Source organism: Diaporthe amygdali, assembly GCF_026229845.1.
Source record: "Diaporthe amygdali strain CAA958 chromosome Unknown NODE_1_length_4327563_cov_65_473760, whole genome shotgun sequence".
Taxonomy (NCBI): domain Eukaryota; kingdom Fungi; phylum Ascomycota; class Sordariomycetes; order Diaporthales; family Diaporthaceae; genus Diaporthe; species Diaporthe amygdali.
Window position 1 is genome coordinate 834,816 of NW_026517021.1, and position 22,422 is coordinate 857,237.

The window sequence follows — 22,422 nt, forward strand, 5'->3', positions numbered from 1 at the left end:
TGACGAGTCTATCTTTTTCGTATTCAGAGTTAGATCAATTCAGCTATGGGAAGACTGCTTTTTGGTGCATGTTGCTTTGCACAAGGGTTATGGCCACACGCTCTACGGTACTCTCCACCCGTTGAGCGGGAATGGGGCCTTTGCCGCATGTTGCACGAAGCTACCTGTCTAGTGAGTTGGCGCCGGACACTAGGCCAGGCTTGTAATACGTGGTCACCTTCCAATTGTGGTCTGACACTTTGTGTCCACGACCCCCAACGATATGCACTCGGCGATTCTGCCCTCTGACTCGTCAAACGGAAGGTGGGACTCTCGCACGAGGAAGCCATTGAAGGATTCTAGTTACCCGATACTGCATACAAAAGTGGGTAATAAGATGAGCACAAAGTGCGAATAGTTTCAAGACATCATTTGAATTTGAAGCGATTGCCAACACACAGAGGGTCACATTGGGTTTGTGGAGCTATGAACCAACGTATGTGAGGATCCGAGGACCAAAGCCGACTTAAGTTGAAGGCCATGGCCGTTGGTTCCGTAAACCCACCTACCTGTGCACAAGATTCTTGAAGGCTCATTGACATGAGTGTAACTATGGTCTAGTCTAGGTAAATTTTCGAAGATCAGCTACAGGAAAGATTTTGATGCCCAAAATAAACCTCTACATGGCCTAAGCATTGACATTAAATCCAATTCATGAAACGCGAAATAATGTGCAAAAAAATAGCAAGACCGACTCCTAAGCAGAGAAATAATGTCAGCAATATAGAACTTCTGGTTTCTTTCCTCTCCAGACCCTGAGTGAGATGAACTTGCCTGAGCCAAATAGCACCAGATATGCGAATTCCGTCCAGACTCCCCCGGTCTCTACTGATCGGATCTGTTGACTGGAACGAGCAGGTCTGTTCTCCCAACATCTGTCGTCCTTAGTCTGCAGCCTTTCAATAGCGAGATCTTCATCTTCTCCCTTGTCTTTAAGCTGCTCGTCTGATGCATGGGATTCAGCGGCCGATTCTGCGCGGGCCAGCGCCTCATCCATAGCCCGGAGCGTCTTTTCCCTTAACTCGACCGACTCTTTATGGCGGGGACTAAGAGGTATCGGGCGCCTTTCGAATACATCCCTCAATGATGCCTTCCCTGAGGCAGTCCCAAAATTCCAAATGAGATATCTGATGATCCTCGTGTCGTACTTGTTACTCGTCAATTGTGGGCCTTGAATCAACTGACCTTCGGGATCATCTCCGACTGTGACCTTGAGTCCGAATCGGTTTCCAAGGTCTACGCGGTCTAGTTTATCTTCGAGCCAAGTCCAGTGAAGTGATAATACCTTCACTTCGTGCAGGTTTATGCGATCCAGTATCTTTTCACAAGGAATCTCATGCTGCTTTTCCTTGTGCTGGGGTTCTTTTTGCTGATGGCTTGGACCCTCAGACCACCATTGGAATCCGATGCGAGGTTCAGCATGAAACTCCGAGATGATTGGGCTTATTTTATAATCATGTACACTCAACTTCGTCGCTATAAGCCGAATGCAAAAGTGCAACCACAGTGAACCCGTCATCCGTAGGGAAGATTCTGGATGAAGCTGAAGGCAGCGTGAAGGCTCGTTAAGGACCAGATAGCCTGATCGGACCACATTTCCCAAGTAGGAAATGCAAAAGTCTTTCGGTAAGTCACTGAGACTACCGAGTAGCAGCTTCGATACGTGGTCTTTCATTGAATCGCTTCGAATCCATGAGGGATAATTGTCGTCCAAAACCCATGTACCATACCACGGAAACTTATTGAAAATGGCTACCTGGAACACTGATTTGGACAATTGCCCAAGGATCAGGTCGGATTCTACTGATGACCCAAAAGCTTTATCTGAAGGCAAAGCTCCAAATGAGCGGAAAAGGGCGACGTCAAGGTTTTTCAGAGAATTCAGATATAAAGGACTGATGTCTCCTGTACTGTCTCTTCCCTCTGCATCGACAAGCGATAGAAGGCCACAAATCGACAGCTCAAGTGTGAAGAGACCTACACAGTCATCTGGTGGTATGGTCATGTTGACTACTCGCACAGATGACCTCAAAATGAGGCTTAAGCTGTCGATGGGAAGCCCATCATGACCGGCGTTGACAAGAACATCAGGGTTATCCTTGAAGAAGTCGTACACGGAGCGGTGATTAAACTGCAGCCTCTGTGAAACCATGAATGCTGCTTTTTCGTCACTATCGGGGGAGTACTTCCAACCCCGCGATCTTCTCGCCATTTCCAGCCATCCTCTCGACATTTCCAGCATTCCTCTCGATATGGAAGGTAGACGGGACTTGAATTGTTCAACTTCGTGCACGGCCTGATGCGTCAAATTCTGGTGCGAGTTTGACTGAGAGTCAGTTGCTGAGGGGTTCAGGCACTTCGATATCGCCGCGTAGTGCTGCAAATAGAATTGGCTTTGCATGCCATGCGCTGATACTATGCCCACTATTGAGAAAATCGCTCTTGCCTCCCGGCGATATTGACACGGGATGCGATTGAATATCTCTGCGAAAAACTCGTTCATCTCTTTGGCACAGAATGTATCAACCTCAGTTTTAAGAGCCTCGAAGTCTTGTCGGTCGGTTAGAAGACGCAGAAGTTCATTAATAGTGAAAACCACCCATACGAACACGCCTTGGGCGTCACGGACGATTTTGCCAATCAGCTTCTCTCGGTCCTGCATTTTGAAGCTGTCTGACTGAAAATGAGAATCACTAGTCAGGCGTGTTGTGACCAGTTCCTTGATGTCATCAGTCGTATGGAGATGTAGCTGTAATCGTTGTTGAGCGGGGAACGTGTTGAGAAACGGGTTGTCCTCCCTGCTTGATATACAGATCTTGATATTTAGTGGGCTGCGGTGACACCAGCTTCGAATGGTCTGTGCAAGCTGTTCGTGCCTGTATGGATGGCCGAATTCGTCCATAGCATCGATGAGGAAGAAGATCCGGTTTGACTGTGTGAGATATCTATCAAGCAATTCATTCAGAGCAGTTTGAAGCTCAGAGAAACTGAATCTAAGTTTCGATTCTTCTGTCTGTGTTAAAGTATTGAACACAGTGTATCTCTCTGGACTCCAGTACTTGGAGAACACAGTTGGGATGTGTTCTGGTGTGCTCGTGAGTAACTGGTGAAGTAATGACCGTATGAGCAGTTCCATGCATGAAGAATCCTCAGGCTTCCATTCGAAAAAGTCAGAAGTGGGTTTCCATGCATAAAAGCTAGCTTTGAGCAATGATTTGTTGTCAAGTTTCGCCCATCTGTCGAGTCGTTCGTGAATATCGGGGTTACCATCGATGAACTTCATCATAGTGCTCTTACCACTTCCTGGCTTTCCAGAAATGTGATAAATGCCGTCTGTAGAATCCAGCCATTGCATCAAGGGTTCGTATGAGGCAATCCATTTGAAGGTTTTACCGATATCGCTTTGTATCTGATCCCGTCTCGATTGCATACCAGGAAAGGCGAGGGCATTTAGAATCCAACCGCGGTTTCTAACTTGTTGAGCGGAAGTCGAATTCGCTTTTCGATAGTCATTGTAGAGGTCCATCGAGGTCAAATTTAGGTTCTGCGATTTATCGACGAGTTCTTGGACAAGTGACTGGATGGTTCCAAGTTGACTTGAATGATGCTGAAACATCTCGACCAAGCAATCGAAGCGCTGGGACGACTCGAGCCTAGGACTCATGTGAGTGACTTTTGGCATATTTTTAGTATTTCAGGGACAATGAGCAGCCTATACCTGGCACAAGCAGCGTTGAATGCCGCGATACATTGTGACCACTGTCCACGTAAATACTCGATCTCATCGCTTGTCCACACGGTGACCACACTGGCCCTCATTACTTCTATGAGGCTCAATTCTGCTCTAAGCGACCGTTCCGCCTTGTGTGTAGCAGATAGCTTTATGTTGAGGCGTTCTCGAATTCCTACACGCGGAGGCTTCGTCTTGGCCTTGCATTTCGCCAGTAGTCCGGAGATTCTCCTGCCTAGTTTCTCGCATTCACTACTACAACGCAGAAGGTCGTTCCAGACATCATCTGTCCTCGAAGAGTGATTACTGTGGGAGATGCCCGCGTGAGATGTCTTCGTTTTCAATACCGCAACCCTCTCTTCGAAGTCTGTCACCGATTCCTCGAAGGATTCATTGGTCTCGGTGGCGTGGGTCTTCTTGGAGTGCAACTCCGCCCCGGTCTTGATAATCTTCCCTGAAAATTGAACGAAGCTCAGGACAGCCGATGTGGTCCCGATGATTGTTGCTGGATCCATGTGATGGCGGTTTTCAGGAACTTGCGCGTTCTTCACTGCTATTGCTCGTGGCGAGAAAACGGATAGATGTGTGCCCCAACTGTAAGCATGGCAGCACCTTCAGGTTGACCTGGAGCAAGGGAAGTTTGAAAGCAAGAAAACTCAGTGAGGTGCTTCTGTGCGAGAGGACAGATGAAAAGCGACTGGCGAAAGACACCTGTGCATGTGGAAGGTAAGCGCTCGCCCTTGATCTACATAAAGGCGGAGCGCAACAGGCTTCATCGTACGAGGATGCATTCCAAAGGAACGAATTAGCGATGACACAAAAGCACCGCAGTAAGTCTAAGTCAGTCGAGACCCGGTAGCCTGCAGCTTGATGCATGTGGTGTATGACAGTGAATGTATTGTACTCTCCATGGATGCAAGTGATTGGAGTGGATTTCTTTTTTCAGGCACAGCCAGCCAACCTTTGGTTGCACAACAAGTTGGCCAGTAATTCAGAGTATAATTACACATGCCGTTGCAATCAGCTCTCGACGTGCGGGTACGCGACGCACGCCAGCCGCGCATGTCTCAATACGTCAGTGTATAATCTGCACCCCATTTGTACATCCAAGCTGCCAATAAACAACCAAGAAGAATCAGGTCATCGACAGGCAAGTCTTGTACTGGCTCACAAACCTACCAAACCGTTGTGAAGCAGTACCGTAAGATCAGTAGCTCACCCCGGAGACAAAGTACTAAGCGCGGCACGTCAGAGGGCTCGGCGGAAACATTTCGGCCACTTTCTGACCCAGCCGTCGCCATCCTCCAGATCCCAATTGAGCATGTAAACAGCACCTCGAAACCAACAAAAGTCTCCGAGGGATGGAGTTCACTTGAAAATTGATTAGAAAAGCCTTCAAACGAATGCATATTATGCTGCTTCTCAATGATATTTAAGCACGCCGGAGATCCCAAAGCTCTGAATATGCGCTCCATCCGCCCTCGCATACCACACAACATACTACCACCGCACACAAGAAGCACAAAACCCACCATCCCATTTCCCAAAATGTCCACAACCACAAGCAAGCCATCATCAAGCCTGGACGGCGGCAGCGCCATGCAGGCGATCCTGGAGAGCGGCGCGGGCGACGAGTGGCAGGACTTCCTGATCGAGACGATGCGGACCATCTCGGCGCCGCTGGCGCGCAGGATGCTCGCCCAGGTCGGGCTCGGCGCGGGCACCACGGAGCCGTACCGGCTGCTGGAGCAGGGCTGCGGGATGGGCGTCGTGGCGCCGCTGCTGCACGAGACGGTGCCGCGGGGCGTGCAGGAGAAGAGCAGCGTGGTCTGCGGGGACTTCTCGGGCCCGCTGGTCGAGGCTGTCAAGGGGAGGATGGGGAGGGAGGGGTGGGTCAACTGCGAGGCGAAGGTTGTTGATGCTCAGGTGAGTGTTTCTGTTTGAAGGGGGAGGAAGGCATGCCGCGTGTAAGTGGGACCGCGGAGGCTGATGCAGTGAACGTAGGAATCGGGCCTCCCATCTGAGAGCTTCACGCATGTGGTCGGTAACATTGTTTACCATACAATCCCAAAGTCCTTGGCCGCACTCAAAGGTATGGTTGGCTTCCAAACCTATGTTCTCATCACATCTTACTGACGTACGTGTTGGGTTTTAGATAGTATCAGACTCCTCCAGCCGGGCGGCACCTTCGCAGTCACAACCTGGCACAGCCAGAGCAGCGCATGGGCGACCGACGTTCGTGATGCCTTCAATTCCCTTCCGTCAAGGCTGCATCCTCCAAATTATGCATTCCACATGCCGATGCAACTGACAGACGATGGTCACTGGGATGATGTTGACTGGGTCCGCGGGGCACTAACTGACCAAGGTCTGGTGGATGTTCAAGTTGACGTCCTGGCAACCTTAAGTTCCGTCAAAAGCCCTGAGCACTTCATGAAGACAAGTGGCATGATGGTCGAGTACGCCGGAAAGTTAAATCTGGGACTGGATCTCCAGAACGGCAGGGACAAGGTGGAGGAGGTGAAGGAGTTGGTAAAGAAGCATTTGGTGGAGAAGTATGGTGAGGAGGGGAAATGGACACTGACATGGGTCTCTATCATTGCCAGCGGGAGGAAGCCATCGTGACACTTGGGCAGGAGAACAAGGCTGTGAACAGTGAGGGCATTCCAGCGACTTGAGGCGACGTTGAGGCGGTGGAGGCGCGAAGCATTCACAAAAACATAATGCAGGGATTAGGTGACCGGGAGATCGGGTGAAGCCGAGCAAGTCTTTCCTATGCGTGTGCGCAAAATCGCCGACTTGGACGTGACCACGGTGATGTGAAAGGCAAAGATCTGCTCTGCGCTGCGTCTGTAACTCTAAACATGGCGCAAAGCTTCGCCCAGTAACAAGAAAAGCAGGGTGGCGCTTGGCCACAAACAGCACCCAAGAGGATGGTGTGGAGATGGCACCCCCTCCGAGGGCAAGAGCCGGACGCCAGAGCGATCGATGTGCGCGTTGCATACTCGAATGCCGTATCAGATACTACCGGGGCTGCATGACGACCGCATCTGACAGGTCTATTTCCCAACACGACATGCACGTCTGCATTCCACGCTGTCGCAGAGCGGGGAGCTTGTGACCTCAGGCCCGGTGCAATGAAGCATATCTTGGACCTGAATAACTTCAACTTCGGTGGGCAGGCAGGCAGGCAGGCAGTCAGCGAGCAACTCGTGCTGCACGGACATAGACTTTCTGCCCGCGTTTCTGTAGAACCGGATCTGCACTGCAAAGTAAGGATGGACGATCGGAATTGAATGCGTATCGACAGGATTTCGACGAACACCCCCCCGGCTGCGCGGAGAAAGAGAAAGCACCAAGGCAGGTGTGGGGCGCTCTTGTGCTCCGAGGCAGCGCCGGCGTTGGGATGAAGGCGGCCCATGTTTCAAGAGGAGGCTATCGACCTGTCGGAAGGCCAGTCATTTTCCGATATTGAAACCATGAGCAGCTTCTTGCCAGGTAGTCGACGTCGGTGACGCCGTGGAACAATATGTACAAGGGACGAGAGAGGATGATGTGCTCAGAGCTCGGATTGGGCCTGTCAAGTAGCAGAAGCTGCGCGCTATCAGTGGGCAGGGAAGCTGGAGAAGCTTGTTGGGGGCCCTTATCAACGGCGCATGCTCTCGAGATAGCGCGCCATGGTGTTTCGCGACGGGCCTCGAGACAGCTCTGCTCTGCCCTGGCTGCAGCTTGTGAGCTTCTTGGTGCCGCAGGCAAGCTGGCAAGCCACATCATCGTAACGCGACATTAGCATGACATAACACAACACAACACAACTGCACAATGCAACGGTATTTTATTGCAGACTCAGACGGGCAAAAAGAGGGGACTAGCGACAATGAGCCGGAGATAAGGGCGATGATGAGGGCGAGGCGCATGGCCGCCATAGCCAAAGAGGGACTGGTGAATCGAGATCAAGATCAGGATCGTCTCCAAATCTTCTAGATTGATTCTAGAAGCAGAGAAGCGATGCAGGGCAGGCAGATGGCGAGCTGCAGACAAGCGGCGGGCTGGGCTGCATTTGTCATTGGGCGTGTCCGTCTTCATTTTTTTGTGGTCTCAGCCCAAAGAAGAGAGCAAGTTAGTTGGTGACTGGCTTTCGTTGGTGTGTGCTCTGTGCTCTGTGCTCTGTGCTCTGTGCCGATGCTGCGAAATGGAAAGGGGGCCAAGGTAGGAATGGAAGGAGGGGAGGGCCCTTGTCTGGATGGGGCGGGATCGAGGCTGCATTGGGGTTAGTGCGGGCGGGCAACGGATTTGAAACGACGGGCGTGGACGGGGACCTGGAAGAGGCAGGAGCTGGCAGGGAAGGCGCGTCCAAGAGCAATCCACACCTCAATGCCATCACGCAAGAGTCCATATATTCCAGATATAAGGATTGAAGGGGCGGGGAGGAGGCACACGGAGGCGTGGAGGCATGGAGGCACGGAGGGACGGAAGGGTGACGGCGAGATGGAGATAGATGGATATTGATGGGATATTGATGGACAGAGGACTGTGCTAGACACGTGGCGGATTAAAGGAGAAGGTTAATTGTGAGGTCATCCATGGAGTCCCGTATAGTGCCCTGCTGTTCAGACTGTTCTGGCCAGGCTGCGAGTCCCTTGTATCCCCAGTATACCCAGCAAGTAAATGAGCGAGTGCGCGAGTGAGTGAGTGAGTGATATGGAAAAAAAGAGTCCCGTCAACTCAACCATCGGATCGAGATACGGAGACAGGGCAGCTGGGATGGATATGCAGGCTACCGTGGTGGCATCATCGATCCCTCGGGCCGGCCTTTCAGTGTCTCCGTCCGCATTGTCTGAATCAATTCAATCAATCAAACAAGCGTGTCAAATGTCATGGGCCATAGGCCATGGGCTGTGAGGCTGACAATTCTTGCGTGCACTGGCCTGGCCTGGCCCTGCTGATCTGACTGGTCTGACTTGATGATTGACATACCGCGTTCTGCGTGTCCTGCGTGTGTGCATCCGGCACTGGGAGACCCTGGACGGTTGGACCCTGGGATTGCTACCACAGTATCAGTATCGCCATGCCATAACAGTACCATGCCATAACAGTACCATGCCATACCATGCCATGTCTACCAATGCCATGCGTGTGCCCGTGGCCCTGCCCCAGTAAATCGTCCTGAATATCCACTTGGGCAGCCAGGGCAGGGCAGCTTTTCTCTTTCTCTTTTTTCAGATCCCAACCGGGGAGTTCTTTCAGGCTGTTCCGTCCAGCTGGGTGGATGCTGCTGTGCCGTGTATCGGTACCAGGGAGCCCATCCTCCTTGCGGCGAGCAGGCGGGCCAGATGGGTGAGACGGGTTCAGGTGCGTGGTACAGTACCAGAGAAGCCAGAGGTGGGGTAGCCCCTTAACAGGAAGCAGTAGCCGCCAGTATGGGCAGCTGATACACAGCACTTCCTGGTCGGCCCGCCTGATTCGATACAGGAGCAACCCTGCGACTGACTGAACGACTCGTGCGCGCACCTTCCCCTTCCCGTGCCCCCCCCCAATCCCCATGCTGGGTTGCTTGCTGGGTATTCAGGTATTGTGGTACTGGCAGAACTGACTGGGTAAACTGCGAAAAGAGGGTGTGTGTGAATGCCCAATGCCCCAACCCATCGCCCATCATTGTCCATGTCCATCCAGTGCCCATTGCCGTTCATGCTCTCTTCCCGCGCCTGGCCTGCAACCCACCGTGCCTACCGTGCTGCCAGAGAGTATCAGATCAGGAAGCAGAGTGCACACACATACAAACCTCACATTCAACCTTTCTCTCGATTCTGGGTAAAGCAGCAGTTTCTATATCATACGCAGTGCTGTGCAGTAGTACCCTTGGTAATTATATTCATTATCTGTACATTGAGCACAGTGCAGCCGACCCCCCTACCCCTGCTCCTGCTCCTGCCCGCGCTCCCAAGGTCGAAGCGAAGCCAAGCCAAGACCAGACAAGGCAGGCAAGCATCAAGGCAAGGCAAGGGCATTGACAAGGAACCAAAGGAAGGAACCCTCCATTTTCCCTTCCATTTCTCCTCCATCCGACTCGCAGTTGACCAGTGACCACCCACGACGGGCAAGACAAGTCGCCGCCAACTACCACTACATTACAGCATTGAGCCGAGCGGGTCTCTCGATTGATCATCGTTCATCGATTCGATTCGATCTGGCATCGACAACACCCACCGGCAACTGACTGCATCCATCTACGCACGCTCGCACGCACCCACGCTCGCACGCGCGCACATACGGTACGGTCGTCCGTCCACTCGCAATTAGCAAGACAAAACAGTGTGCTCGCAATCCACATTCACTGTCTCTCTCTCTCTCTCTCTGCCTGTCTGTCCGCCTGTCCGCCTGTCACCCACCCTGCCCAGAACGGCCATTACCACGACGGCCTGTTTCAAGTCGACTCAACACCCCCAAACCACGCCCCTCGAAACGCCCTTTCTCACCTCAGACGGTGAGCAAGCGAGGAGAGAGAAAAAAAACCACACGACCACCATCGCATCACGACGCTACGATACGAGCCATTCATTTGGACCAACATCGCCATTCCATCGCCGCTCCTCGCCCCTTCGCTGAGGCGACGCACGCACGCACGCGCACACATACACAATCTCTCGCCCCCCCCCCAATTCTCCCTCACCGGCACATACTGGAGACGGCTCCACACCTGAGACGGAGGGACCCTAGGTTCATTGATGGGCCCTTGAAAGAGACGCAACCCAGAGAGAACAGGAACAATACATTCTCGCTTTCACCCTCCACGCCGGCCCCAATATCGGGTCGCATTTCATCCTCTCGCCACTTTTGACCAGGTATTCGCATTCAGCTGCCCCAACGCTGCATCACCCCCGATCGCCAGCGATTGAACCGCACAATTAGACCCAAGACACCATCCATCTCGAGACCCCGACGTCTTGTCTGGTCTTGCCTCGCCTCGGTGAAGTCGCTTCTAAGACTCGCCCGGCCTCGCCTACCACCCGCCAACTGAGTCAGCTTGGACCCCGCGTCCTGCTAGCCGTCGCTCGCGCGGGTTCCTCTCCTGTCTGCATCTGCATTCTTCGACTGCATCCCTTCTCTTCCGTCATCAACGAGCCGCTCCTGGCCCCTCACTGCTGCCGGAGCCGACTCGAAAACAGCCCAGCTCTCAACATCCACCCTCTTCCTCCTCGACCCTCCGCTTGTGGGCTTCGCTGTCCCAAGTCGCAGGCCCAGGAGCACCCGAGTCGACCACACACCACACACGCAATCACGTTCATGGAGTAGGTTGTAATGGCATCACATGCTCCTCTACTAAGAACCAGTACGGCTCCCGTCTTCCAACACTCGACTGACGGCGTAGCGAGATTAGCCAAAATGAGTATGAGCAGCGCGCCACGGGCGAGCCAGCTTTCAGGCTCGACCGTCTACCCTTCAAATGCCAGCTTGAACTCCCTCGCAACCGCTAGCACAATCATCTCACCGCCCTCTAACGGGCAGGTCGTCGCCACCAGCAACATCATCAACCAAAAGGCAGACGCTTCGCGCTCCCTCTACCAAATATGCGTTGCCATCAAGAACCGACTGAGCCTCGCACCCGGCTTCGACGAGTACATGGCCCAACTTGAGGAGAGGGAACAGGAAGGTGGAGACGCCGGCGGACCTGTCGAAGGCCTCTGGGGCCTGCTGAGGACAGGCATTCCTCTCCTGTCTATCTACAATGCCACCGATCCAGACGACCCACTCGTCGTCAACGTACCAAACGCCACCGATGCGAAGAAAGGGAAGCTCGCGATTGCTAAGTTTGTGCAAGGATGCTCGAAAGAACTGAAGATACCGCCTCAGGAAATGTTCATTGTTGCAGATTTGCTAGGCACTGATACATCGGGATTCAGCAAGGTAAGATAACGAGACAGGGCTGAACTATTTCTTGTTGTTCCTTCATCGGGACCCTCCTGGGCGTTTTCAATCGCATGATCTGACCCGAACACAGGTCCTGGTGGTTATCAACATGGTTCTCGACATTGCTCAACAGAGAGGTCTCCTGAGACAACCACAACAAACGCCGTACGGCGACATCGATGCCCCGCCCCCCGAGGGAGTTGCGAAAATGAGCTACCGCGATCACATCATACGCGAACTTGTGGACACCGAGCGCAAATACGTCCAGGACCTTGAAAATTTGCATGATTTGAAGAAGACGCTGGAACAAAGGGGCGCGATCAGCGGCGATGTCGCACATTCGATCTTTCTCAACATCAATTCTATCCTCGACTTCCAACGGCGCTTTCTGATCCGCGTCGAGACAACAAACTCCATGCCGCAGCTTCGGCAGGAATGGGGCAGTCCATTTGTGGCATACGAAGACTCGTTCAATGCAACTTACCAGCCTTTCATTGCCAACCAAAGAAAAGCGGCTCTGATCGCGAGCCAGGTTTTTGACAAGATTCAGACTATTCAACACCCCGTGGCCTGTGATTACAATACCCTGGATGGTTTCCTACTCAAACCTATGCAGCGACTTGTGAAGTACCCTCTGCTGCTCAAGGTTTGTGCTCCTTAGTGCTTGTACTTCCGTCGCTATTTGCTAATTTGTTTTGCAGGACCTGATGAAGAAGAGCGATGACGAGACCATCAAACAAGATTTGGCGGCTGGTATTGAGGCCGCAGAACACGTCCTAAAGAAAGCAAACGAGGCCGTTGATCGGGACCTGCTTGACGAGGCACTGGAAGAGCTGGTCGGCCGCGTAGACGACTGGAAGAACCACCGCGTGGAGCATTTCGGAAAACTTCTGCTCCATGGTGTGTACACGGTCATCACCGGCAAGACTGACCAAGAGAAGGACTATGAGATCTACCTTTTTGAGTGCATCCTGCTGTGCTGCAAAGAAATCACGCCAAATAAGAGCAAGGACAAGAAGGACAAGACACGCTCGACAGGTCCGAAGATGCGCAACAAGAACAACAAGTTGCAGCTCAAGGGACGTATTTTCATGACAAACGTCACAGAAGTGTTGAGTTTCTCAAAGCCCGGTAAGCACATACTAACACACATATCTCCTGCAGATGGCCGTCAAAACGCGCACAGTTCTTCGACTGACGTTTCCAGGATCGTACACCGTGCAGATTTGGTGGAAGGGGGACCCCGGGGTTGAGAACTTTGTCATCAAGTTCTCGAATGAGGAGATGATGAAGAAATGGGCCACTGGTCTCGATAAGCAACGAAAGGAGAACGCGCCTCAGAGCGCAACGAGCCCTGACCAGTCGACGGCGAACTTTAGGTGGATGGAAGCGCAAGGCGGGGACCTGGTGAATCCATATGCGGAGCACGACGAGGATGATGATGACTTCCCCCCTCCATCATCGGCGTCATCCTATAACCCCATGCAAGGACTCATGCCAAGGACGGCCTCTAGCACGAGCCTGCGGCAACGGTCAGGAACGCAGGAGAGCACGATGTCGCTAGCCGGTATGGTGCGCCGACAGCCACCTCCAAGCTTCCCCATGCCACAGCCGCCGACAGCCCTTTCGCTGCAAACCGGATCGCAGCCACAGCATTCTCCCGGACCACGCGGTGGAGAGTCGTATTTTTCCCCGGTTGCCGAGTCCCCTGCTTCGTCAAGGACAAGCACCACATCTAGCTTCTTCGGTCCGAGTTCCAGCTACATACTACCCAAGAATGGAGCCCCGCAGTCCGGGTGGCCAGAAGACAATAATCGATACACAGCTCCAGCCATGCCACGGGCCCCTTCCCGCGACGGACCGTCCCCAGCGAATGCCTACGGAATGGTGAACGGCCGCAACCCACGTGGACCCTCGTTGCCAGCAATGGCAACGTCGTCATCGCAGTCTATCGCCGCGCAACAAAGAAGTAGGTCTTACTCAACTCCTGATATCAATGGCCAACCACAGCAACCGGTGAGGAGAACCGAGCGAGGAGGTAGTCAAGGCGTTCCAGCCGTGCCCGGCATCCCCGCGCATTTGCATCCAGCACATGACGGCAACATCCCGAGGAGCCAGACGGGCAGTCCCAGGCAAGAGCTTCCGATTCGGGCTAACACCCAGAGTCCAGGCGTCCAGAGGGATCGCTTGCAACAGTTCGGCGGGGGAGGTCAAATGGCCCAATTCCCAGCTCAGCCTGTTCATCGTCAGCTTACCCCTGGTCCCAATAAAAATGGCCTCATGCCTGCACCATTGAATCTCGACTCATCAAGGACAGTTTCTCCAGGACTGAACACCGCAGGGGCCGCGCCGCCCACCTCGAACCCCCTGGCCAGCCCCAACCCGAATGACGCGCCCTTCCAATCCCAACTCAAGGTCAAGGTCAACTGCGACAGTGGCAACTACGTCACACTTGTAGCAGCCTTCAACATCACGTACCAGAGTCTTACCGATCGCATCGATGCCAAGCTCTCGCGGTTCACAAACTCAAGTATTGGTAAGGGAAATCTGAGGCTGCGATACCGCGACGAGGACGGCGACTTCGTCAACATCGAGAGTGACGAGGACATCCAAATCGCGTTTTCAGACTGGCGCGAGAACATCCGCAGCATGTACAGTGGTGGCATGGGAGAGATAGAGCTCTTCTGTGTGGGTGACACGGCTTAGAATGACCACGACACGGCCGTTGCATCCCTGCCGCCTACTCCACCTTCTTCTAGATCATCTTGGGCCCCGGGCAAACACTGGTGGGAATCTGACACCCACAGGTCCACTTTCACGTCACCTTCCCGTGACAGCACGGCTTGGTGGGAGGATGTGCCTCTAGCCAATGACCAAGAAGTAGGAGCCTCCGACGAGATCCCGACGAATCGAAGACACTCCGCATCGAGCTCGATTTATTACACGGAACCGCCTCCCACTGCACCATCTACATTCAGGTGTACATCATCCAGAGCCCGCAACCCCGTACCTCATCGGGACGATATCAAGCTCACTTTATCAATACCCTATAATTTTTTCTTACGGCATTTTACTGGCGCACGGGCTTCGGGATGTTCAAAATGACCACATCGATACCATAAACAAAGACCGACCGACGCTGGCGACGCTAGCGGCCCAAGCTACTTCACCCATTTCATGCATGTGGATCTCACGAGCAGCCACAGCAGCCCGGGCCCACCCTTCCTCCCGAACGAGCAGTCGCATCGCCATCTTCCTCCCGCTGTACTGCTTATTGCTTGAGTCTGCGGGCTATATTTCACTGTCTATAGCGTTGGCCGCACAGCGTTTGCTCCACAGCGTTTGCTCTTCCCCCACAATGAGCCTATCATAGCAGAGTCTGGGCCTAGTTCAGCATACGACGACGTTTCGTTTATTTTTCATGATGGATGATGGATGCTTCTTTTCTTTTTTTGGCTTCTCTTGGATGAGTGGGAGCACCAGATCTCTTTTGATACCACACTCCTTTATACCCATATACCAGCTTTCCTTGGAGACCGACCGACAATCCGTTCTTTTCATGACTATAGATACCTTTTTTTGTTCTTACTTCATTTCTTCGCGAACCTTGCGATATTGGTTCTTGCGTTGCATGACAGCGGAAGCTGGTTTGTTTCAGCGGCGTCGTCGCACGGAGTTGCTTGTCGCAGCGAGGGAAGGTGTAGTGGTGAGGTAGTCATGGCAGCTAGCTGGGCTGTGATTGACGAGCGCGCTGAACGAAATGCATGGAGTTGGTGAAGGCGAACCGAGTCTAGACTGTTCAAGGCTTCTCTGGCCCATGAGTTCATCTCGACATCTCGGTCGCCTCACCACATGGGATCACAAGGGAGAGGGCTACATCACCAACATCCATGATACCAACAACCCGCGGACTTGCGGACTTGCATCTATCTTCATTTCCTCTTGCTCTGTTATTCCTACTTTGCTGCGTCGGGTGCCTATGCAAAGTGGAAATTCTGAACTGTGGCCGGTTGGTTGATATCATCTCATTGCAAGCATGGTTCGACTCGCTTTGTTTTTTTGTCTTTCGAGGAGGGAAAGTGGGAAAAGACATGGATCACGGCGCTAGTGTTAAATGGTGCGGCGCAATTACAAAGTACTTTGATGCTCATCGCCGCATGTGCTCATTGTGTTGTGTTGTTGTTTTGTGGTATATGTAGGAGGATTCCTTGTCAAGCGGTTTGTGGAGGTCGTGGGTTGAGATGAGACTGGGGATTGGCTGCTCTGGGTGGCTTGGGCACTTGGTAATTCAATATCAACTACTTCTGATAAACCCTTGCTGTGAATTAATGTGATGTATGTTGAGTTGAGTGATCTTGCCGTGCCGTTTGCCTTGGCTCAGTGCGCGGGTTTGAGCTGCTCCGGTTGTTGGTCTCCGGCTTTGGGCGAGCGTAACTCTGAAATCCGTCTGAGAGATCTCTTGACTTTGGGACAATATCGTTGGTAGAGAACAGCATAACACAATGTGAATTACATTTTCTCTAACTCTAACATACTGATTGTTCTCTGAAAAACATAATCTATAAAAATATCAAGATAGTGAACTACGTTGATGCATAGTCCTAACAATTGCTTTATAGTGTTTAGGTGCATTTCCTTCCTCGTTAAGCAGTATTCCTGTGGAGTACCTACTCGCCGAGCTGCATAACTCATTTTGCCGGACAAAGCGATGTCCATGTCGCAATTGTCTTCAACATCAAGCGCATACTAAAAGCCGCGAAATATCATAGCTGAGTGTGCTCATCAAATTGGCTGACAGGACATCCTTAAAACAGGCGCTACATTACCTTCTTGTCAGCATCGTCCTTATACCGCCAAAATATTACCCGAATAAAAGCCCGTCAGGCTCCTGGACCCGACGTCTTTTTGGCGGATAGATCATGTCGTCACAAGGCCGCGTGAGTCGACGAACGAACGTTCGACGAACGAATGTCACCGCCTGTGCACGGTGCCGCTCTCGAAAACAGCGATGCGACCAGAACATCCCGGCTTGCTCCAACTGCGAACGCGCAGGTGTCCCTTGTGTGAGTACTGACATCGATGGTCAAGTTATTCCTCGAAGGTCCGTCTCTCAGTTTTGTATGACAAGGAGAAATAAACTGATTGACGCTCTTCTTCAGTTACGTACAGAGTTTAGAAGAAAGGGTGGCCTATCTCGAGTCTCAACTCGCCAGCCGAGAATGCCCGAACTTTCAATCAAATTCGGATGAATTGGCTTCAAGTCCCCCGAATGGGAGGTCCTCGTCTAGAGATCCAATTGAACAAGTCATGTCCAAGAGTCTGGATCGAGACGTCTTTTATAATACCATCACAACTTCCAATGGACAGTCCCTTCTTCGCTCGTTGCTATCTGAGCCGATTAGGTGCGTTTCACGGACATCGAAACCAAACGATCACCGGGCACTTCTGGATGAATTACCCAATGAGACACAAGCTGCTTTACCCAGTCGAGATGGGGCAGTGCGACTGACTGACGCCTATTTCGAGCACTGCGAGTTCTTCTCTCCCATCATATCATCGAAGCACGACTTTTCTTCCTCAATCGTGCTGCTTTACAATGAGGGCCCAAACGGCCAGACTACGCTTTCGGGACGTTCTGGGGTGTCGCCGACTATGTTCCGCGCATACATAGTCTTTGCCACGGCAGTCTTGTTGCTCAACAGGACGGATTCCGCATTCCCCATATCCAGGGCAGACAACTACTTCGCCACAGCGATCCAGCTTCTTGCCCAAAATCCAGCCGTCATTTGCACTGGCGATCCCGGTCATCTCTGCAACCTGCTCCTCGTGGCACAGTATTGTTGCTTCGCCTCTAATCTAAGCGGGGCATGGCACTTTGTCGGCGTCGCGTCCAGGCTGGCAGTCGAGCTGGGCCTACACGATGAGCGTGCCGTTGTGACGAAACTCAGTCAAGACGAAATTAGCCAGCGCCGATGGCTTTTCTGGGCACTATACACATTGGAGCGAAACCTTTGCGTCATTGTGGGAAGACCCTTCTCTATTCCAGACGAAGCCATTCACACACCATTACCCGACCTCGCCGAAGCCGATGGGAGCCGAGCCCTGGCTCTTCACTTGATCAAGCACCGCAGGCTCGAGTCAGAGATCTACACCACCCTCAACCAGAAGCCACCAGTGAACGGTGCCGTCATTGATCTCTTAACATGGCGCGAGGGCATGAGACGTAGAGTCATAGAATGGTCGAACTCAGCGCCGACCACAACCGCCCCGTCGACACAACTGGCGCCCACTGACATATTCAGCTCCATCCTGCACATTGACCTGGTCCTTCTTTATTATCCTTCAGCATCTTTTCCCGACCCTTCGGAGAACGACATCCTCATTGTCGCGCAGAGTGCCTCCGAGTGCATCAGTAACTACCGCCGCGCCTTTCGAGACGGACAGCTGCGCTTCTTCTGGCGCACGACGCACAATCTCTTCAGGAGCGGCGTCGCGACGGCCTACTGCGTCCACCTGAACTCCATGCACCATTACCCGGACCTCAACCAAGCGGACATGATTGCGTCTATCAATACCTGCATGTCTGTCCTCTGGGCCATGGTCGAGCGCTATCCTCCCGGGTCGGTATACCGGGATGCATTTGAGGTCCTGTCGAATTCTGTCCTTAGGTCTGCTAGTAATGTTGGCAGCCTGGGAGATGTGCAGCATCAGGGAACATCTCAAATCGCGTTTGAACAGCCGTTCTGGGCAGATATGGCGTTGCCCCAGACATCACTGGGTGCCTTGTATTGGGGATTTGGGAACGTCCCGTGGAGCTGAAGCTGTCTGGGGATGTGCTTTAGAATTACTGCTAAACTACTTGGATTCCCTCTGTAACTACGACTACTTAGACCGTGGCTTCACTATCGACTACAAGGACATAGGTCACATCTGTCAATTTTGGGCAGCGGTAAATCGATGTGTTTTATGAAACCTCGTTAAGAGTATGAAATGGGATGGAGCAATTTACATATCCTTGAGCGGATCAGGTGGTGCTGGATCGCTCTTAAGGCTCTTCTGGAATTCTGCTCTCAGCTTGAACATAGGCTGCAGTACCCAGGTATTGTAAGCTAGAATATCCGTCTCTTCCTTTGGGTCTCGGACGACGTTGAAGAGATACGGAGACTCCAGCTTTCCACTCGACTGATTCACCTTCGGCTCCCAGACAAGATGTAGCTTCCAGTCCTTCCACTTCATGGCACGTAGCTCATCCTTAATGTAGAACAAGAAGCCCTGACGAGGTGATGGAGTTTCAGAGGGCTTCAACAAAAACTGTGTCTGGTCAACGCCGTCTATGGGGCGGTCTGATGGGACCGGGGTGCACGTTATGGAGAGAACGGTGGTGAAAATGTCCGTAATATGAACGATGCCGTTACTAGTGACACCGCAAGGGACGTAGCCTGGCCAACGGATGATGAACGGGACCCGAAGGCTACCCTCCATGGCTGTATGGTATGTTCCTGACCATGGGCCAGCAGTTCCCCGGTATGGTTCTCTGAATTCCGGGCCGTTGTCCGAGGCAAAGATGAAGACTGTGTTCTCCCGAGCGCCGAGATCATCGATGTGGTCAATGATTTCGCCAACACGGTAGTCCATTTCGGCCATTGAGTCTGCGAAATCGCCCTGACCCGTCCTACCGGCGAAATCCTTGTGTGGAAGTGTCGGAAAGTGCAAGTGAACTAGTGGATGGTACAAGAAGAATGCCTTCTCGGCCTTGACCTGCCGAGACAACCAGTCTTTGGACTTCTCGACCAGCATCTCATCGATAAGCCTGCGCTTCTCCAAGTCATAGATACAAACGTTCTCCGAGGGCTCGCCCGCTTTGCCCTTCATTATGTATGGTAGCTCTGCCACCTCGGGGGTATAGCCCAGAGCGCTGGTGAACTGCGTCTCGTCCGTCGTTCTCGGGATGCCGAACCATTCATCAAATCCCCTGTCAGATGGGTACCGGCCGGGAACGTCGCCCAGATGCCACTTGCCGTGGTGAGCGGTTGCGTAGTCGTTGTCCTTGAGGCATTCAGCAAGAGTCCTCTCCCACGGTGTAAGGCCTTGCGGGAACCCGGCGGGGACTGACTGGCGGCAGCCCGTGCGGATGGGATGTCGGCCGGTCATAAGAGCGGAACGGGTCGGGACGCAGTCGCTCTCGACGTTGAAGTTGTGCAGCAAGAGGCCCTCGGTGGCCAGTTTGTCGATGCGAGGCGTGGCTGCGCCTCGAAGCTCGCCGCCACCGTAGCAGCCCAGCTCGCCCCAGCCGAGGTTATCGGCCAGAACGAGCACGACATTTGGCCGGGCAGGATCTTTGGACATTTCGTGTCGTCTTGGTGTTGATATTCGGGGCTCTGGAGTCTCGGCAGTTGGTAAACAACCGGTCGGAAAGTAGACTCGGTCTTTTGAACCAAGCAGAGGGACGCACTTTGCAAGAGACCCCAATCGTAATCTGGATGACGCAAGACACGAGAATCTGGATTTCCCTGGCAACGGCACGGTATGCCATACAACACAAATCGGGATTCACGTTCGGCCCCACACCGAAGATTGCGGAGTGAAGAGGAGTTGCTGACGCTCACCTCCGACGGCCACCACCGATACCTCGCTCAAAGCTCCGAAATGCAGGGATCGATCGTCCCTCACCATAGTGATAAGTTGACCTGGATCGTTCCAAGGAGTCCATACGTGCTTTTCCGCTGATATTGCGACATCACTTCATTGGACGTTGTGAGGGATTAGCTTGAAGGTGACTTGTATCTTTGATGCGCTGAGCATACGGACACTGACTTGAGATAACGAATTATATTTAATCTATGGTCCGATCAGCTCCCTTAGATACACCTGCTTCAAGATTCCAGCATTAAACTATCGAATGTGTCATTAGTAAATATCATATTCTCATTGTTTCGTGGTGGCGATGTCTCAACACATCCGCCAAGGGGCCCCTACGCCTGGGCTAATTCTCCGTGATACTGAGAAAACGTCCTCAAGAATCTCGAGCAGCACAGAGCCTGAAGATCAATGGTCTCCACATGAGGAAAAGGTTGCATTGCGAAAGTAAGTGTCCTGATTGTCACTGAGAGCACCCGTGTTGACGGGTACCAGGCTTGACTGCTATCTTATGCCTTTGCTAGTAGCCGGCTTCCTGGTACTCCAGCTCGACCGCAGCAACATCAGCAATGCGATGACAGATACCTTAACTGAGGACCTGAAAATCACCGCGGATGATGTCAACGTGGGGTCTCAACTCATGTCAGCCGGCATTGTCATCGCAGAGCTCCCTTCAAACCTCATCTTGCAGCGTGTTGGCGCTCCTGTCTGGCTGACCTTCCAAATGGGTGTGTGGGGTACTATTGCACTGACCCAGGCCTGGTGCACTAACATCAACTCTTTTCTGGCGACGAGATTTCTTCTTGGGATTTGGGAAGGGGGTTATATCCCGGGTGGTCAGTATATGCTGGCTCTGTTCTATACCCGCGAGCAGTTGGCGCTACGAACCGCAATTTTCTACTTTGGTAACTATGCAGCTACGGCAATCGGTTCTCTGATGGCGGCGGGTATTCTAAAATTGAGTGGAACCCTGGGCTACTCTGGGTGGCAATGGTTATTTATCGGTACGAACCCCTTCGTCATTGATAGCCTCGCCTATGCTGTGGCGCAATTGCTGAGCTTTCGCAGTCGAGGGAGCAATCACGCTGGTTGTTTTTCTCGCCTTTGTTATATTCCTCCCCAAAAGCCCCGGCCACACAGCTCCCATTCACGGCTATTTCGACCTTTTCACCCCTCGCCAACGTCAAATTCTTCGAGCCCGAATCATGGCAGATGATGAGACGAAGGGCGCCGACAAGGCTCATTTCACGCTCAGATCTTTTGCCGAGGCCTTGAGGGACTACCGTCTCTGGCTTCATTTGCTTCTGAATCTTGTCGCCCTGTCGCCCAAAGGCGGGTTACAACTCTACGGTCCCACCATCATCAAAAACCTTGGATTTTCTCGCACCAACGCAAATCTTCTCAATGCTGTGAGCAGCGTTCTTGTCATCCTTCTCTCATGGCTCATTTCCTTCGCCTCGGACAGGACGCGGTGGCGAGGCCCATGGTGCATCGTGGCTTTTTCCTGGTCCATAATCTTCGCAGGGGTGTTATACGGTTTGCCCTCGGGATCCGACAAATGGGCACAATATTCCATCTTCACATTACTGAGCGGCGGCAATGCCCTAGCACAGGGTTTGAATGATGCCTGGGTGAGCATCAATGCCGTGAACCCGTCCAAGAGAAGTATCGGTCTCGCCATGGCTGTGATGGGTAGCAATCTGGGTGCCATTGCGGGAGGTCAGCTGTTCCGGGCTGATGATGCGCCAAGATATACTAGGGCTTTCATGGCGATTCTTGCTTTGTATGCTGGAGCCATACTTGTAGCTCTAGTTATAATGTGGGTGTACTGGCAGGCTAACAGGATTTTGGCAAAAGGAGAGGAATTGAAGATCCATGGGCAGGTGATCGAGATACCAGCAGATGGAGGGAAACGCTTCGACTTGTAAAGGATACATGGCACCGCAAAATTCATCTCGGATCAGGCCCGACAGTGAGAGATGTAGCAAGTGGTGAATGTTCTGGAACCGCAAGAACAGTCCCAGGATGAGCTTCAAGAGTGTTACGGCTGTAGGGTGCCGTTAGTTTGTGATCACTCTGATAAAAACTCTGCCCCAGCTGTTAGAAGT

At 52.6% G+C, this 22,422-nt stretch overlaps 7 protein-coding genes across 7 annotated transcripts; 4 read left to right on the forward strand and 3 right to left on the reverse strand.

Annotated features, from left to right (window-relative positions):
* Positions 1-754: 754 nt before the first annotated feature.
* J7T55_005819 (uncharacterized protein) lies at positions 755-4,284 on the reverse strand (the record flags this gene model as incomplete). The annotated part of the gene is made up of 3 exons (XM_053137505.1): positions 755-1,393; positions 2,021-3,711; positions 3,807-4,284. 3 exons carry the CDS (start codon positions 4,282-4,284, stop codon positions 755-757), a joined length of 2,808 nt encoding a protein of 935 aa, XP_053000590.1.
* A 1,033-nt stretch (positions 4,285-5,317) lies between these two features.
* J7T55_005820 (Aklanonic acid methyltransferase DnrC) lies at positions 5,318-6,394 on the forward strand (the record flags this gene model as incomplete). The annotated part of the gene is made up of 3 exons (XM_053137516.1): positions 5,318-5,695; positions 5,774-5,861; positions 5,925-6,394. The coding sequence occupies 3 exons, from the start codon at positions 5,318-5,320 to the stop codon at positions 6,392-6,394; spliced, it is 936 nt and encodes a 311-aa protein (XP_053000591.1).
* Positions 6,395-7,415: 1,021 nt separating this feature from the next.
* On the reverse strand, positions 7,416-7,855 carry J7T55_005821 (uncharacterized protein; the record flags this gene model as incomplete). Its single annotated transcript, XM_053137527.1, has 2 exons — positions 7,416-7,526; positions 7,622-7,855. The coding sequence occupies 2 exons, from the start codon at positions 7,853-7,855 to the stop codon at positions 7,416-7,418; spliced, it is 345 nt and encodes a 114-aa protein (XP_053000592.1).
* A 3,297-nt stretch (positions 7,856-11,152) lies between these two features.
* On the forward strand, positions 11,153-14,383 carry J7T55_005822 (CDC24 Calponin; the record flags this gene model as incomplete). Its single annotated transcript, XM_053137538.1, has 4 exons — positions 11,153-11,674; positions 11,769-12,323; positions 12,379-12,808; positions 12,885-14,383. The coding sequence occupies 4 exons, from the start codon at positions 11,153-11,155 to the stop codon at positions 14,381-14,383; spliced, it is 3,006 nt and encodes a 1,001-aa protein (XP_053000593.1).
* Positions 14,384-16,984: 2,601 nt separating this feature from the next.
* On the forward strand, positions 16,985-18,496 carry J7T55_005823 (transcription factor; the record flags this gene model as incomplete). Its single annotated transcript, XM_053137549.1, has 1 exon — positions 16,985-18,496. One exon carries the CDS (start codon positions 16,985-16,987, stop codon positions 18,494-18,496), a length of 1,512 nt encoding a protein of 503 aa, XP_053000594.1.
* Positions 18,497-18,682: 186 nt separating this feature from the next.
* On the reverse strand, positions 18,683-20,023 carry J7T55_005824 (N-acetylgalactosamine-6-sulfatase; the record flags this gene model as incomplete). The annotated part of the gene is made up of 1 exon (XM_053137560.1): positions 18,683-20,023. One exon carries the CDS (start codon positions 20,021-20,023, stop codon positions 18,683-18,685), a length of 1,341 nt encoding a protein of 446 aa, XP_053000595.1.
* Positions 20,024-20,621: 598 nt separating this feature from the next.
* Positions 20,622-22,242, forward strand: J7T55_005825 (alternative sulfate transporter; the record flags this gene model as incomplete). Its single annotated transcript, XM_053137571.1, has 4 exons — positions 20,622-20,761; positions 20,810-21,318; positions 21,383-22,033; positions 22,172-22,242. The coding sequence occupies 4 exons, from the start codon at positions 20,622-20,624 to the stop codon at positions 22,240-22,242; spliced, it is 1,371 nt and encodes a 456-aa protein (XP_053000596.1).
* Between the last annotated feature and the right edge of the window lie 180 nt (positions 22,243-22,422).